General features: G+C 44.3%; 1 protein-coding gene across 15 annotated transcripts in view; it reads left to right on the top strand.

The window, feature by feature from the left end:
• syne1b (spectrin repeat containing, nuclear envelope 1b) overlaps positions 1-15492 on the top strand; it is a 103260-nt gene that overhangs the window by 71352 nt on the left and 16416 nt on the right. For all 15 annotated transcript variants that reach the window (XR_009791578.1, XM_061795788.1, XM_061795794.1 and 12 more), the window contains 28 exons: positions 114-314; positions 810-983; positions 1064-1195; positions 1389-1585; positions 1667-1799; positions 1870-2052; positions 2398-2547; positions 4756-4932; positions 5005-5160; positions 5245-5400; positions 5474-5644; positions 5709-5842; positions 6950-7154; positions 7315-7497; positions 7856-8002; positions 8069-8223; positions 8620-8767; positions 8835-8929; positions 9664-9898; positions 10128-10322; positions 10646-10771; positions 10859-11014; positions 11621-11779; positions 12977-13143; positions 13563-13725; positions 13859-14046; positions 14396-14546; positions 15266-15448. Coding sequence is in view for 14 of the 15 variants with exons in the window: in XM_061795788.1 (XP_061651772.1) it covers positions 114-314; positions 810-983; positions 1064-1195; positions 1389-1585; positions 1667-1799; positions 1870-2052; positions 2398-2547; positions 4756-4932; positions 5005-5160; positions 5245-5400; positions 5474-5644; positions 5709-5842; positions 6950-7154; positions 7315-7497; positions 7856-8002; positions 8069-8223; positions 8620-8767; positions 8835-8929; positions 9664-9898; positions 10128-10322; positions 10646-10771; positions 10859-11014; positions 11621-11779; positions 12977-13143; positions 13563-13725; positions 13859-14046; positions 14396-14546; positions 15266-15448 (4620 nt within the window). In the remaining variant the exon portion in view is untranslated. The remainder of the gene's footprint in view (positions 1-113; positions 315-809; positions 984-1063; positions 1196-1388; positions 1586-1666; positions 1800-1869; positions 2053-2397; positions 2548-4755; positions 4933-5004; positions 5161-5244; positions 5401-5473; positions 5645-5708; positions 5843-6949; positions 7155-7314; positions 7498-7855; positions 8003-8068; positions 8224-8619; positions 8768-8834; positions 8930-9663; positions 9899-10127; positions 10323-10645; positions 10772-10858; positions 11015-11620; positions 11780-12976; positions 13144-13562; positions 13726-13858; positions 14047-14395; positions 14547-15265; positions 15449-15492) is intronic.

Genomic DNA, 15492 nt, shown 5'->3' with positions numbered 1-15492 from the left:
AGCCAACGCTAACAACACAAAGCAAAAATATCGTCCAAGCCACACCTCGTAATTCAAAAAACCTGTAAATTGGAGCACTCGTAAGTCAAGGTACCACTGTTGTTTATTGTCAGGATGGCTACGAGGAGCTGGCAATGACTGTGGGGTCTCGGCGCAGCGGGCTGAAGCAAAACGTGGCGCTGAAGCTGCAGTACGAGCGCGCCCTGCAGGACCTCACCGACCTGGTGGACACAGGCAAGGGCAAGATGGCTGCCGATCAGCGAATCATCGTTGGCTCGGCGGAGGAAGTCCAGAATCAGCTGGACAAACATAAGGTCAGATTCACAACAGTGACACGAATCGTACAGCCGAGACGGTTAACCACCGGCATATTTACAGTTCGGCCTTTGCAAATTTGTTTATTCACTGATTTGGATTTTTTTTCTTATTTCTAATTTTTGGCTTCTGATTTGAGATAGCTGATTTCAGATTTTTGGGGAAAACCTATCCTCCACTATTCGCTGAAGCACATACCTACTCACTGTTTTTGTGCTGACCAAAAATTGGACACAAACTCCTACACAAAGATAGTTCGCAGCCAAAACACACGTTTACAGGTATAATCAAATCGCAATTACTGCGTTTTTGCCATATGTGTACACAAATGGATGACTTCTGGGAAGCAGTGAGGATCCTCTTCAGGTTGTTCTCGCTCATTTTTGAGAAAATACCGAAAAATTACTAATGCTGTATCTTGTGTTTAATCAACAGGATTAGGAGTTTAGAGAGGTGTTCCGCTCAAAATCCTTGTTTGTCTTGATGTCTTGTAGGAGTTCTTCCAGGGTCTGGAGTCGCATATGATTTTAACTGAGATGTACTATGGCAAAATTTGCGGCCTGATGCTTCCTAAAGAGAGACGAGTTCTGGAGGAGACACTAAACCAGGCTCAGAGCATCCTCCAGCAGGCACACAGTAAAGGTGTGGCGCTGGAGGGAATTCTGGAGGTGAGTCAAGCCACTCCTCCCCAACAAAATCCTGTTGAAAAGACGTTTCTGCATATGACACTTTTTATTCTGTTTGTCAGACTTGGCGCCGCTTGCTGCAGGATTATCACAGCATGGTTGGCCAGTTGGAGGTTGTTGAGGAAAGTATTCCTGCGGTGGGATTAGTGGAGGAGACGGAAGAGAAACTGTTGGACCGGATTTCACTGTATCAGGTACAACAGCGATAGTGTGACAGAAACACAATCCATCTACTCCAATTCTTAGCAACGCAGCTTTAGTTTTGCAGCAATTTATTATTATGACTTTCTACACAAGTGTCTGTAGTTCTACTGAAGTACAGATTACGAGTACTTTTACCACCTTTGCAGTAGTGTGACTTTAGTTTCTCTTCCACCGTGTCCAAAGGGTCTGAAGGGGAAGCTGACGGAGCACCAACACAAGCTGCACCAGGTGCTGGCTGAAGGCAAACGTCTCCTGGTTTCCGTCTGCTGTCCCGCCCTGGAGAATCAACTGGCAGGTCTGGGCGAACACTGGCTGGACAACACCAGCAAGGTCAACAAGGAACTGCAGCGTCTGGAGGCCATCCTCAAACACTGGACAAGGTCAGGAACTTTGAAAAAACTTTGAGAAAGCATGACCTACAGATTCTAAATGTTCGGTATCGTTGTCATTCCCCCCTCCAGGTATCAGAGACAGTGCGGAGAGCTTAGTGAATGGTTTCAGTCTGCTCTGGAGCGTCTGGAATTCTGGCACACGCAAGCGGTCTCGGTGCCGCAGGAGTTGGAAACAGTCAGAGAGCACCTCTCTGCTTTTCTGGTGAGGCCGCAGATCACCACATCGTCCTCATGTCTTTGATGGCTTATCGGTTGATTTGGCTCTATCTCAGGAGTTTTCCAAGGAAGCAGAGAGCAAGTCTGGCCTGAAGTGCTCTGTGGTCTCTGAGGGCAACCAGCTCCTGAGGTTGAAGAAGGTGGACACGGTGGCGCTGCGCTCAGATTTGGCTCGCATTGACAATCGGTGGAGTGAACTGTTCACACGCATTCCAGTGGTGCAGGAAAAACTGCATCAGGTATCTTTGCCCTACATTTACACCCACTTCCAGACTACAGTGCAACCTTGACTTCCAAGTTTTGTGAGTTACGAGCTGTCGCTTGGTTGATTTCTTTGGTTTGTCTTGCGAGCCAAAATTTTAGTTACGAGCAAGCTTCAAATATTTTTCTTTATTTAAAACACGTCACAAAAATAATTGTCGCGGTTGTAGTTCTTTGGTTGCTGGCATTTAACATTTTAATGGGGAATATTGATTTGAAATCTGAGCAAATTAAGTTATGAGCTAACCAATTAAACATAAGTCAAGGTACCACTATATTTTGACTGTTGACATCCTGGTCCAACAATCTCCATTTGTCCTCAGATCCAAATGGAGAAGCTGGCCTCCCGCCACGCTATCTCAGAGCTGTTTAACTGGATATCGCTGATGGAGAATGTCATCGAGGAGGATGAAGAAAACCTCAAGAGTGCCGTGGGATCACATGTGATTCAGGACTACTTGCAGAAATACAAGGTAATCACCTGCATTTCATGGATCAATCTGGCAGTGATGGTTGCTCTTAAGTCTAGTGGTGGCTGACACTCAGCTCAATGAACAGGCGAGATGTTTTTAGAAGGGTGATTCACTTTATTTGCAACTTGGTACCAGGCAACATGTGCAGTCATCAAACACTGTGAAAACTAAGTACAAAAGACCACAATATTACAAGCCCAATTCCAATGAAGTTGGGGCGTTGTGTTAAACATAAATAAAAACAGAATACAATGATTTGCAAATCATGTTCGACCCATATTTAATTGAATACACTACAAAGACAAGATATTTAATGTTCAAACTGATAACCTTTATTGTTTTTAGCAAATAATCATGAACTTAGAATTTTATGGCTGCAACACATTCCAAAAAAGCTGGGACAGGCTCATGTTTACCACTGTGTTACTGTGTTTTCTTTTAACAACATTCAATAAATGTTTGTGAACTGAGGACACTAATTGTTGAAGCTTTGTAGGTGGAATTCTTTCCCATTCTTGCTTGATGTACAGCTTCAGCTGTTCAACAGTCCGGGGTCTCCGTTGTCGTATTTTACGCTTCGTAATGCGCCACACATTTTCAATGGGAGACAGGTCTGGACTGCAGGCAGGCCAGTCTAGTACCCGGACTCTTTTACTACGAAGCCACGCCGTTGTAACAAGTGGAGAATGTGGTTTGACATTGTCTTGCTGAAATAAGCAAGGGCATCCATGAAAAAGACGATGCTTGGATGGCAGCATATGTTTCTCCAAAACCTTTATGTCATTAGCATTGGCACCAGCATTAATGGTGCCTTCACAGATATGTAAGTTACCCATGCCATTGGCACTAACACAGCCCCATACCATCACAGATGCTGGCTTTTGAACTTTGCGTCCATAATGGACTGATGGTTCTTTTCCTCTTCGGCCCGGAGGACACGACGTCCACAATTTCCCAAAACAATTTGAAATGTAGACTCGTCGGACCACAGAACACTTTTCCACTTTGCATCAGTCCATCTTAGATGAGCTTGGGCCCAGAGAAGCCGGCGGTGTTTCTGGGTGTTGTTGATAAATGGCTTTTGCTTTGCATAGTAGAGTTTCAAGTTGCACTTACGGATGTAGCGCCGAACTGTATTTACTGACATTGGTTTTCTGAAGTGTTCCTGAGCCCACGTGGTGATATCCTTTACATATTGATGTTGGTTTTTGATGCAGTGCCGCCTGAGGGATCGAAGGTCACGGGCATTCAATGTCGGTTTTCGGCCTTGCCGCTTACATGCAGTGATTTCTCCAGATTCTCTGAACCTTTTGATGATATTATGTACCGCAGATGATGAAATCCCTAAATTCCTTGCAATGGTACGTTGAGGAACATTGTCCTTAATCTGTTCGACTATTTTCTCACGCACTTGTTCACATAGAGGTGAACCTCGCCCCATCTTTGTTTGTGAATGACTGAGCAATTCGGGGAAGCTCCTTTTTTACCCAATCATGGTACCCACTTGTTCCCAATGAGCCTGTTCACCTGTGGGATGTTCCAAACAGGTGTTTGATGAGCATTCCTCAACTTTCTCAGTCTTTTTTGCCACTTGTCCCAGCTTTTTTGGAACGTGTTATAGCCATAAAATTCCAAGTTAATGATTATTTGCTAAAAACAATCATGTTTAAAAGTTTGAACATTAAATATCTCGTCTTTGTAGTGTATTCAATTAAATATAGGTTGAACATGATTTGCAAATTATTGTATTCTGTTTTTATTTATGTTTAACACAACGTCCCAACTTCATTGGAATTGGGGTTGTAGTTCTAAGAATCAGGATGAAATTCATTAAAGCATACATTCGTGTTTTTATAAGCACAAAGAAAAATGTTCTTGTTCCCCTTGCCAAGGGACCTAATCTAAGATTCAGGACTTCACCTGTTGCCTCTTTCTGTAACTTTGGTCCGTGGCGGACGTTGTTTTAAGATTTAGGACAGAACATATACAGTACCATTGGTCTAACATGGACATTGTCTTGAGATTTAGCACTAATGTTTCCCTGCTTTGGGTCCTGAAACTCCTCTTTCCATGTCTCAGATCGGATTTCTCCTTGAGATCCATAGAACCTGATTCTATGTGTGGTTTTCTGATAAAGCTTTGTGACATGGAGAAGCTTGCCTAAGAGTGCGTTATTTACACTGGTTCTTTTTTTTATATATATCTCAGGGTTTCAGGGTGGATTTAAGCTGCAAGCAGCTAACTGTGGACTTTGTCAACCAGTCAGTACTGCACCTCAGCGGTCATGACGTGGAGAGCAAGCGTAGTGACAAGACAGACTTTGCCGAGCGTCTGGGCGTCATGAATCGGCGGTGGCAGATCCTGCAGGGCCGTATCAATGAACGGGTGAGAAAGCGGAATGGGGACAGTGGTCTTCCATCGTGGGCCAAAAAATAAAGTGGATGATTTGTTTTGCAGATCCAGTTCCTGGAGAGCTTGCTGCAGATGTGGCAGGAGTATGAGACCAGCGTTCAAGCCCTGAAGTCCTGGATGGGAGCTCAAGAAGACCGGTTGAAGAGGAAACACAGGATTGAGGACCTGATGTCGGTACAGAATGCGCTGAAGGACTGCCAGGTAGACCTCGCGTGTCATCTGTCTTGGGAATCATAACTCTTTGAGGTGGAGTTTCTCTTTTCAAATTCCAAATCAACCTTTCAGGAAATGGAGGAGCTGGTGAAGGACAAAGAAAAAGAACTGGAGCGTGTTGAGGAGCAGGGCTGTGCTCTTGTCCAGAACAAAACTGACGAGGCCTGCGCTATTGTCATGGAGACGCTACAAGGTGTCAACCACACCTGGGCCAACCTAGACCACCTCGTATGTTCCTTAAATTTTTGTTTTCTTGACTATTTATCTCATAAATCATACTAAACAAAATATATGTTTCCAGATCGGGCAGCTTAAGATCAGTCTGACATCAGTGTTGGATCAGTGGACTTTGTACAAACGTGCATCAGAAGAGATTAATGGCTACCTGATGGAAGGACGGTATTCCGTGTCACGCTTCCGCCTCCTCACTGGCTCCTTGGAGGCTGTTCAGCAGCAGGTGCAGAGTCTGCAGGTATGATGGTCATTTTTCTTGAATGTGATGAGTGGATCTGTTCATCTTTGTGTCGCCTGTGCAGGGTTTGCAAGAGGAACTGGAGAAGCAAGAGAGCAGTCTGAGGAGGTTCGGTGCTGTGACCCATCAACTGCTGAAAGAGTGTCACCCATCAGTATCGGACTCCCTCAATCATGCCCTCAAGGACGCTAACGCAAGGTGTCTAATATGTTTTCACGTAGAATTGGAAGATTCTGCCATCCCTAAGGCCAAGAGAGCACTGATTTACTAAATCGTAGAAAAGAACCACCTCTAGACTCAGTGGACAAGGACTGGAACCATCTTTAACAGTTTGAACATTGCTTTTCTACAGCACTGACTAGAACTCTATATAGACTCAGAGGACAAGAGACTGAACCATGTCTAAATGTTTGAAGAAGATTGCTTTACAAGAGCACTGCCTAGAACCATCCTTAGGCTCAGTGGACAAGGGCTATAAACTCGATGGACAAGGACCAAAACCTGCTGCGAAGGTTTGAAGAGTGTTATAGAGCTGACTAGAACTCTCTAGACTTTGAGGACATGAGTCAGAAACAAAGACGAGTGCTTTACTAGAGTGCTGACTAGAACCCCCTATACATTCAGTGGACAAGGGCTATAGACTTACTAAACAAGGGCTAGAAACAGCTAGGAAAGTTTGAAGAAGAGTGCATTGCTAGAGCACTGACTATAGCACTCTTTAGATTCAATAGACATAGGCTGTAGACTCAGTGGACAAGGACTAGAAAGCATCTCTGAAACTTTGAAAAATGCTTTACCAGAGCACTTGTTAGAACGCTCCATTGACTCCAAGGACAAGAGCCAGAGCTTACTAAAGCACTGTCTAGAACTCTCCTTAGACTCCGTGGAAAAAGGTGTAAGACTCAGTCGACAAGGACCAGAACCATCTATGAAAGTTTGAATAGTGCTTTGTTGGAGCCCTGACAAGAACCCCGTTTAGACTCAGTGGGCAAGGGCCAGAACAATCTCTGAACGTTTGGGGAAGTGTGCAAAATTAGAGCGCTGGCGAGAACCCGCCTTAGTCTCAGTGGACGAGGACCAGAACCATCACATAAAGTTTTACGATTGCTCCGCTGGAGCGCTGACCAGAACCCTCTTCAGATTCAGGAACCAGCTCTGAAGGTTTGAAGAAGAATGCTTTGCGAGAGTGCTGACTAGCACCCTCAATAGAGTGAGCAGCATCGCTCAACCTCAGATGAACGTTGCGCCCTTTTCCGGATGTTTGCTCCTTAACCTCAGCCCTGAACCGCTCTGTGTCCTCATCAGGTGGTCCGGTCTCCTGGAGGAGATATCTGAGCGTCTGAGGAGCAGCAAGGGTCTCTCCCAACTGTGGCAAGGTTACAAGGATCTTCACCAGCAGAGTTGCACCAGCATCCAGCACCAGGAGGAGAAAGCCGAGCAACTCCTCAAGACGGCGTGCGGCGAGGATATCGCAGATGAGCATGTGTCCACTTGGATTCAACACTGTGGCGTGAGTGCAACACTCGGCTTGACAGTCAACCCCAATTTATTGCGGGGGATATGTTCCAAACCCACCCAATATAAGTGAAAATCTGTGATATAGAGAGTTGTTATTGTTTTACCCCTCCCTTATTCTGTAACGTAAATCTCCACGGTGGTTTTTGTGTCAGGAGGTTCTCCGTTCCCACGTCCCGGTGCAGGCCTCCCTGCAGGTTCTCCACGAGCTGGGAGATCAGCTGAAGCAGCAGGTGGACACGTCGGCCGCCTCCGCCATTCAGTCGGACCACCTGGCGCTTTCTCAGCGGCTGGCGGCGGTAGAGCAAGCGCTCAACCGACAACTCGTCACGCTGCAGGTACAGAAGGTTTGCAGCGAGCCGCATATTATGCAATGTCGTGACTGTCCAGTGTCCTTAATGTACTTGTGTACTTGAGCTAGGTGAGGTATAGCACCATATACTGCCTACTGTATATACATATACTGCCGTAACTACTTCATCATTGTCAGAGTATTGCTTTGAGGACTTCAGCACAGCAAGGCTAACAATAAGCAGCATCTTCAAAGTAATCTTATGACTATTTGACTACCCTTACATGACTACTTGAGCTCAGTGAGGCCCAGCAGTACATCATACACTGTTGTGACTATTCCAGTACAGTAATTCTAGCAGCCAATTAGCACACCTTACAGTGATTGTCTCCTCACCCCTCCAGACCGGCGTCCACGACTATGAAACCTTTAACCACCAGCTGGATGCTTTAGCGGGCTGGGTAGTCGAAGCCGAGGAGGCTCTGAGGGTGCAAGATCCCAACGGCTCCACCGACCTGACCCTCATCCAGGAGCGCATGCAGGAGCTGAAGGTTTGCACTAAGAGTTTGGAACGACTTCTGCGGACGTCCGGGCATAACCTCCGTGTCTTTCGACAGCGACTGATGATGAAGTTCAGCAGCATGGCGCCGGAATTGGAGCGTCTCAACGAGCTGGGTTACCGGCTACCGCTTAACGATTCTGAGATCAAACGCATGCAGAACCTGAACAGGAACTTGTCGGCGGCCTCTGCGCAGACCACCGAGAGATTCAGGTATGAAGCTCATCAGAGGCGGGGGACTCCAGTCACATGACGTTTAGGAATTAGGACTTGCTTGGCTGAAACCCGTGACTCAATTAATGATCTACGATCGCCAACACAAGGTAATAAAGTTAGCTAATATTTTATAGCCTACCATCGCTAGTTAGAACGTATTGTAAGGTCCCCACCAGTGGTCAAGGATAGACACAAAATATGTTATGACTGAGCAAGAGTGGATGAGTGGAATTATGACGTGATTAACCCAAGTTGTGCCTTGACCCGACTTGCTTGAAATTTAGTAGGGGATCGACTCGACTTGATTGATTTTTGACACAGCAACTTGGGACTTGCTTGAAACTCAAGGTTTAAGACTTGAGCCTAAAAACTTGTGGGTTTCCTTTGCTGCAGCAAATTGCAGTCCTTCCTGCTTCAGCAACAGACCTTCTTGGAGAAATGCGAGACGTGGATGGAGTTCTTGGTCCAGACGGAGCACAATCTGGCTGTGGAAATCTCCGGCAACTACCAGAGTTTGATGGAGCAGCAGAAGGCTCACGAGGTTTGAGGCCTTTCTCCGACTCCCTAAAGATCTCTCCGGGTTTTTTAAATCTTTTGTTGTCTTGCAGTTATTCCAGGCCGAGATGTTCAGTCGCCAGCAGATCCTCCACTCCATCATCAGTGACGGACAAAAGATGCTGGAACAGGGTCAAGTGGATGACAGGTAGACTTTACAGGCTTTTAATCCATTGTATTTAGCCAACAATGTAGGTGGAAAGCAAAGTTGGGCAAAGTTGGGCACGCTTCATTCTTTAATTCGGCCTACCGGGCATTTATATTATCCACAATCCTGTAATATTTTTTGCATTCATTTAGCAGTTTTTTTTCCCTAAAATTGGTTGATTAAAATGGTTTTTTTACATTTATCATTTTAAGTAATTGGTCACTTTATGTATTGTCAAACTAAACATTTTGGAATATTATTAAAATAAAAATACATACATACATTTGTTCATTTCCTTTTGTTGAATAATGTGTTAATAAATAAAATTTAAATGAATTAAAAATAAACACTTTTTGTATCCGGCCCAGTCCTGTATTATTTTTTAATTTTGAACTTTTTTTGTAAAATAGTATTTAATTAAAAATGTTTGCATGTATCTAATTAAAAAAATGGTTAATTTATTAATTGTAAATAATAAAATTAATAATATTAGTAAAACAAAAATTTATACATATACGTGTAACATTTTTTTATTCTTTGAATAATTGGTTAAATATGTACACTTAAATTAATTATAAGTACTAAAAAAAAACGGAGTTATTTTTGTTCCATTTTAATGTTTTTATTTTACCTCATCTACAAATGACATGGCCCATCCTTCCATTTCAAAGAATCAAACGTTTCCCCGCCCCTGAATATTCTTAAGCACGTGTCCTCCCACCTGGATTGTGCAGGAAGGAGTTCAATCTGAAGCTGGCCCTGCTGAGCAACCAGTGGCAGGGCGTGGTGCGACGCGCCCAGCAGAGGCGCGGCATCATCGACGGCCTGGTCCGCCAGTGGCAGCGCTACCGGGACATGGTGGACAAGCTGCGCAAGTGGCTCCTGGACGTCTCCCGACCGGCCGAGGGTCTTCGGCCTGGGACCGAAGTTCCTCTGCAGCAAGCTCGCGCCATGCTGGACGCCGTTCAGGTTGCTAACTGGAACATTTTACTCTTGCGCCGCAAGCTTTGGCCCTACTTTGTTGGGCTAGGCAATTACAGTGAGCTATTACAATTGGGGACCGAGCCCTGTCGCGAATAGTGGAAAATGATTCATTGACCCCAAAACTTTAATATCACGCTTCAAACTCAACTTACAACATTAGCCTTAAAGAAACAAATGCTCTCCAGATGATTTGATTCTGTCTTTCTTCCTCCAGCTGAAGGAGAAGGTGCTGCAGCGACAGCAGGGCAGCTACATCCTGACGGTGGAGGCCGGCAGGCAACTGCTGCTGTCGGCCGACGGCCGGGCCGAGGCGGCCCTGCAGGCCGAGCTGACCGACATCCAGCAACGCTGGAAGCGAGCCAGCGGATCCCTGGAGGAAATGAGGAGGGAGCTCAGCACCTTGTTGAAGGTGGAGCTTCTTTTACTACCAATCAGTACACAGAAAAGAAATACAGAGTCTTATCAGGCAGAATCCTCGCATCTCGAAAGCCATCACTTTTCAGGCAACCAAAAAATGTTTGTTGAGCCATTGGCATTGCACTGTCAAAATGGAGCAAACCGTTTTCAAGGAACTCAATGTGCTTTATATGATTGAAACAATTTAAAAGGAATAGACATTTTAAAACAAAGTACAGAACAAAAAAAAGGCATCTTATTTAAGCAGGGATAAGTGTTGGAAATTGGACTTGAAATGTTCCAAACTTGTCTCCGGCTTGCATTGTGTGATGACAGGACTGGGACCGCTGTGACAAAGGTATCGGCGCATCTCTGGAGAAGCTTCGGGCCTTCAAACGACAACTCTCTCAGCCTCTTCCCGATCACCACGACGACCTGCAGGACCAGCAGATGCACTGCAAGGCACGCTAGATACCATCTTTTTTTGTGATTTTTAGTGTTTTTCCATGTTCGGACTTATGCCACAAGGGTGGGTCCACATTTTTCTAGGACCTGGAGAGCGCCATTGAAGGCTGGACTGGAGATTTGACCCACCTGACCGTCCTGCGGGAGTCGCTGTCGCGCTACATCAGTGCCGAGGACCTTTGTGTGCTGCAGGAACGCATCGAGCTGCTGCATCGCATGTGGGACGAAATCTGCCACCAGGTGACGGATGCGCGTGTCGCGATAATAATGACAAGTAGAGAATGCAACTTATGTAGAAATTGTGTGTGAATGCTGACGAGCTTAAGCTGAACTGAAATGCTGTGGAATTCATTGAATTGTGGAAATGTAGAATGTGAAACTTGAAATTGGAATGTTTGGAATCGGTCAAGAAATGTGGAAGGAGGAGGTACAGTAAATGTTTAAATTATCTCTTTATGTGGGAAATCGTGATGATTTTGGGAATGTTATTAAATAGTTATTTACATGTTGCATAAGCTGAACAGTTTGAAGTTGGAATTGGTGGAGAAATGTGGAAGGACTAGAACGGCGGTCAATGATACCCACCGAGTACATAAATACGATGAACATATCTCATCAATAGATTTTATTATGTATGTATTTTTGTTATTTAAAGAGACTTTATGAACACCCTATTTCCTTTTGCGAAGTGGCTGCACTGAAACCTTGTGCACAGCATCCTGTTTGTGCTGGCCCAACCGAAAGACAGGAAACACACAAAACCACGCACTTGCACTCTCACCACTTGTGTGTCACTGAATGTGCTGCATGTTGCTTCACTTTGTCGACGCTTTTCCATATGTGCAGCTATCCCTGCGCGGGCAGCAGGTGGCCGAGAAGCTGAACGAGTGGAGCGTCTTCGCTGACAAGTACAAGGAGCTGTGCGAGTGGCTCACCGGCATGGAGAGCAAGGTGTCGCAAAACGGGGACGTCAGCATCGAGGAGATGATCGAGCGGCTGCGCAAAGTACGTAGCGCAAAAAGTTGTCGTGCATCATAATCATAATCAGATTGTTTTTGTATAGAAGTACGTCTACCACTAATGGTACGTGAGCTTTCTTCAGTGTTACGCAAGGAATCACTGAATTCAATGGTTAAACAAAATCAGAATCATCTTTATTTGCCAACTATGTCAAAAACACACAAGGAATTTGTCTTCTGTAGTTGGGGCCGCTCTAGTACCACAACAGACAGCGAATACTTTTGAGATGTAAAAACATTCAAACATAAAAACTGTGCATGATGTTATAATGGCTTTTTTTTAATCCAGTGCACTACATTTGTGGAGTGCAGTTCACTTGTATTTAACTTTAAGTACAAAACATTTGCATTTAATCTTTTACAACTGTTTGTTTTCAAGCATTTATTTAGATGCAATTTTGATTCATGTGCAAAACATTTGAATTGAATCAGTTTTTATTTTCCCATATTCAAGCAGTGTGTTAATGTACAAACTGGATAATGTTAGTGGTTTACAATAATATTAAATATACTTTTTTAGGGAATAAAACCTTGTTTTTGATGAGTCACGGATATTGAGCTTTTGCAGATATACAAAGATGCAAAGCAACAACTTTACAACCAAAATGGTTCCAAAATGTCTGTTCATACTGGTGGATAAAGATTATTCTGTTTCAGAAGCAAAAATGTTTCCTCTACTTTCTGCCCTTCCATCCTTCGATTTTTCTGTATGCGGCCCTCGGAGGAAATAGTTTGGACAGCCCTGATTTTGAGATGGCACCTTTTTGTTTGAGACCCGCTAAGTCACTCTCCAGACTTAAACCCTATGTAGCATGTATTTGACCTGGTACAGAGAAGACTGAAGGGTGTATCCGCCCAAAACTAACACATGAAAAGTGTCACAAAAGAATAATGCAAAAGTCAACATGCAAGGAGGTAACATGCATGCTCTGTAGGGTTTAAGTCTGGAAATTGACTTGGCCAGTTTCAAACAAAGGGAGCTATCTTCGAAGTTGGGAGTAGATGATGTCATTTGGGTTAGGCCATATTTTTTTATATTGAAGTCATTAAAATAATAAGCTCTTTCAGGAAAAAAATGGACTATGGCAATCCTGGTACTCCCCGGTCCAGTATACTATATGCATTTTTATAGAAAATTTCCACAAAATTCTTGCAATGAATGTCTTTGGTTTGGTGTCCTTAGGACTACCAGGAGGAGATCACCGTGGCCGAGGAGAACAAGCTGCACCTCCACCAGCTGGGAGAGCGTCTGGGCCGGGCCAGCCACCAGAGCAAGGCTGCCGAAATCCAACACAAGCTTACCAAAGTCAACGACCGCTGGCAGCACCTCCTGGGCCTCATCGGCGCCAGGTAAGGAGACGCAATAGTCACCGTCATCTCCGGGCACAGCTTTGAAATACAGTTAAGCAAACAATTGTGTATTTATAAGAAAAACGACCTTGTTCCACTTGCCAAGAGAGCTAATCTAAGATTCAAGACTTGTGCTTTCTTATTTCTGTAGCTTTGGTCCATCCTGGACATTGTCTTGTGATTCAGGAGTTAGGTTTCCCTAAGTTCTTCTTTCCAAAGTCTCAAGAGAACTTGTTTCTCCTCGATAGTAGCCCCTCTCTGTTTGCAGCCATGTTGTTCGTGTAAACAGTGCACATCAGTGAGGAGAAACTTTGAACTGAAAGTCGTCCGGACAAACTCAAATGAATGGATAAAATTGCCGAATCGCCCAACCCTATTACCTCCCATCTCCAGGTTGTTTTAAACTTTGTTGTCTGCAGGGTGAAGAAGCTGAGAGAAACCCTGGTGGCCGTGCAGCAGCTGGACAAGAACATGAGCAGCTTGCGTACCTGGCTGGCCCACATCGAGACCGAGCTGTCCCAGCCCATCGCCTACGACGCCTGCGACTTCCAAGACATTCAGCGGAAACTCGAACTGCAGCAGGTTAGTGGAGGAATCCATTTTATATCATCACAATGCAATGGTGGGAAGTAACAAAGTGCAAATACTTTGTTCCTCTTACTTACTCTTAAAAAGGTACTTTTGTCTAAATTAAGCTCTCAACTTTTTTTTAAAGGAGCTTCAGCGCGACATCGAAAAGCACAGCACCGGCGTGGCGTCAGTGCTGAACCTGTGCGAGGTTCTGCTGCACGACTGCGACGCCTGCGCCACAGACGGCGAGTGCGACTCCATCCAGCAGGCCACGCGCAGTCTGGACCGCCGATGGAGGAGCATCTGCGCCTCCTCCATGGAAAGGAGACTCAAGTAGGACATCTTACCTTCCAAACCATTTTACAAATTCACCAAAAGCATCATCCTTAAATCCAGATGAAATCCAGTTGCATGCGCTACTCCCAAAAAGATTTCTTTCCAAAACAAAACAAATGGCACACTAGCTTTTAAATGCAGGTTTTCAAATATAAACAGGCAAGGATTTTTAGTCATGTAGTCCAAATCTAAGTCAAGTCGAGTCTCATGAATTCCAAATCAAAATTAAGTATTTTATGAGTTTTAGCCAGTCCTAAAATGAGCGACTTCAGTCTGACTCGAGTCAAGTCATGTGACTGGAGTCCCCTCCCTCTGATGTTGAACCAAACGGCATGTCGTCACGCAGGATTGAGGAAACGTGGCGTTTGTGGCAGAAATTCCTGGAGGACTTTTCCCGCTTTGAGGAGTGGCTGACCGCTTCCGAGAGGACGGCCGCTCTGCCCAATTCTTCTGGCGTTTTGTACACCGAAGCCAAGGAGGAACTCAAGAAATTTGAGGTACTCATATCACTACTATAAAGTTCTCGTTTTGTGAGGGGGGGGGAATTACTAGAATGAAATCATCATTTTATGAAAATGGTAATAATTTTATGAGTATAAAGTTGGAGTGTTACAAGACAACAAAATCGTAATTTTACAAGGGTAAAGACGTAATTTTGAGAGAAAGTGGGAATTTTGTGAGAAAAAAGGCAGTTTATGAGGGAAAACAAATTCAGTCGGATAAAGTTTTTAAAAAAATCAAAGAATCAATTTATAATTTTGCCAACAACAAAAAACTTAAAAGTTTTAGAGGAAACATTTAAAAATTATCAAAATGTATAGAGTCATAATTGAGGGGAGAAAAGTACAGAGAGGTAATTTGACAAAAAGAAAAGTCCTAGTTTCAGGAAAATAAAAAATATGAGAATGAAGTCATGAAGTCAAAAAAGAAATTAAAGTTAAAATATCAGGAGAGTCATGTTAAAAAAACTGTTTTACAAGGATATTGTTAAGTATAATGTTGTTATTGTTTCAGGAAAAAAAGTGCTATATTTAGGAGAATAAACTTCAAATGTTACAAAAATAAAGTTCTTACAAATGGACAATTTTGTGAGAAAGGTCTTCATTTTAGGAGAATAAAGTGAAAATATTACAAATTTAAATGCAATTTTTTTACAAGAGGGAAAAAAAACCATTTAGGAGAAGAAAGCCGAGATTTCTCCTGTGCGTGTCCGTAGGCCTTTCAGCGGCAGGTCCACGAAAGCCTGACGCAGCTGGAGTTGCTGAACAAGCAGTACCGTCGCCTGGCCAGAGAAAACCGTACGGACGCGAGCTGCGGCCTCAAGGAGATGGCCCACAGCGCCAACCAGCGCTGGGACAATCTGCAGAAAAGGGTGGCAGCCATCCTCCGCCGGCTCAAGGTGCCCACAGTCACGTCTATCATGTACAACTTATGTGAACCTTT

Source organism: Phyllopteryx taeniolatus, chromosome 13, assembly GCF_024500385.1.
Source record: "Phyllopteryx taeniolatus isolate TA_2022b chromosome 13, UOR_Ptae_1.2, whole genome shotgun sequence".
In the NCBI taxonomy this organism is placed as follows: domain Eukaryota; kingdom Metazoa; phylum Chordata; class Actinopteri; order Syngnathiformes; family Syngnathidae; genus Phyllopteryx; species Phyllopteryx taeniolatus.
Note: the sequence above shows the minus strand (reverse complement) of the source record. Positions and strands in the feature narration are given on the sequence as shown.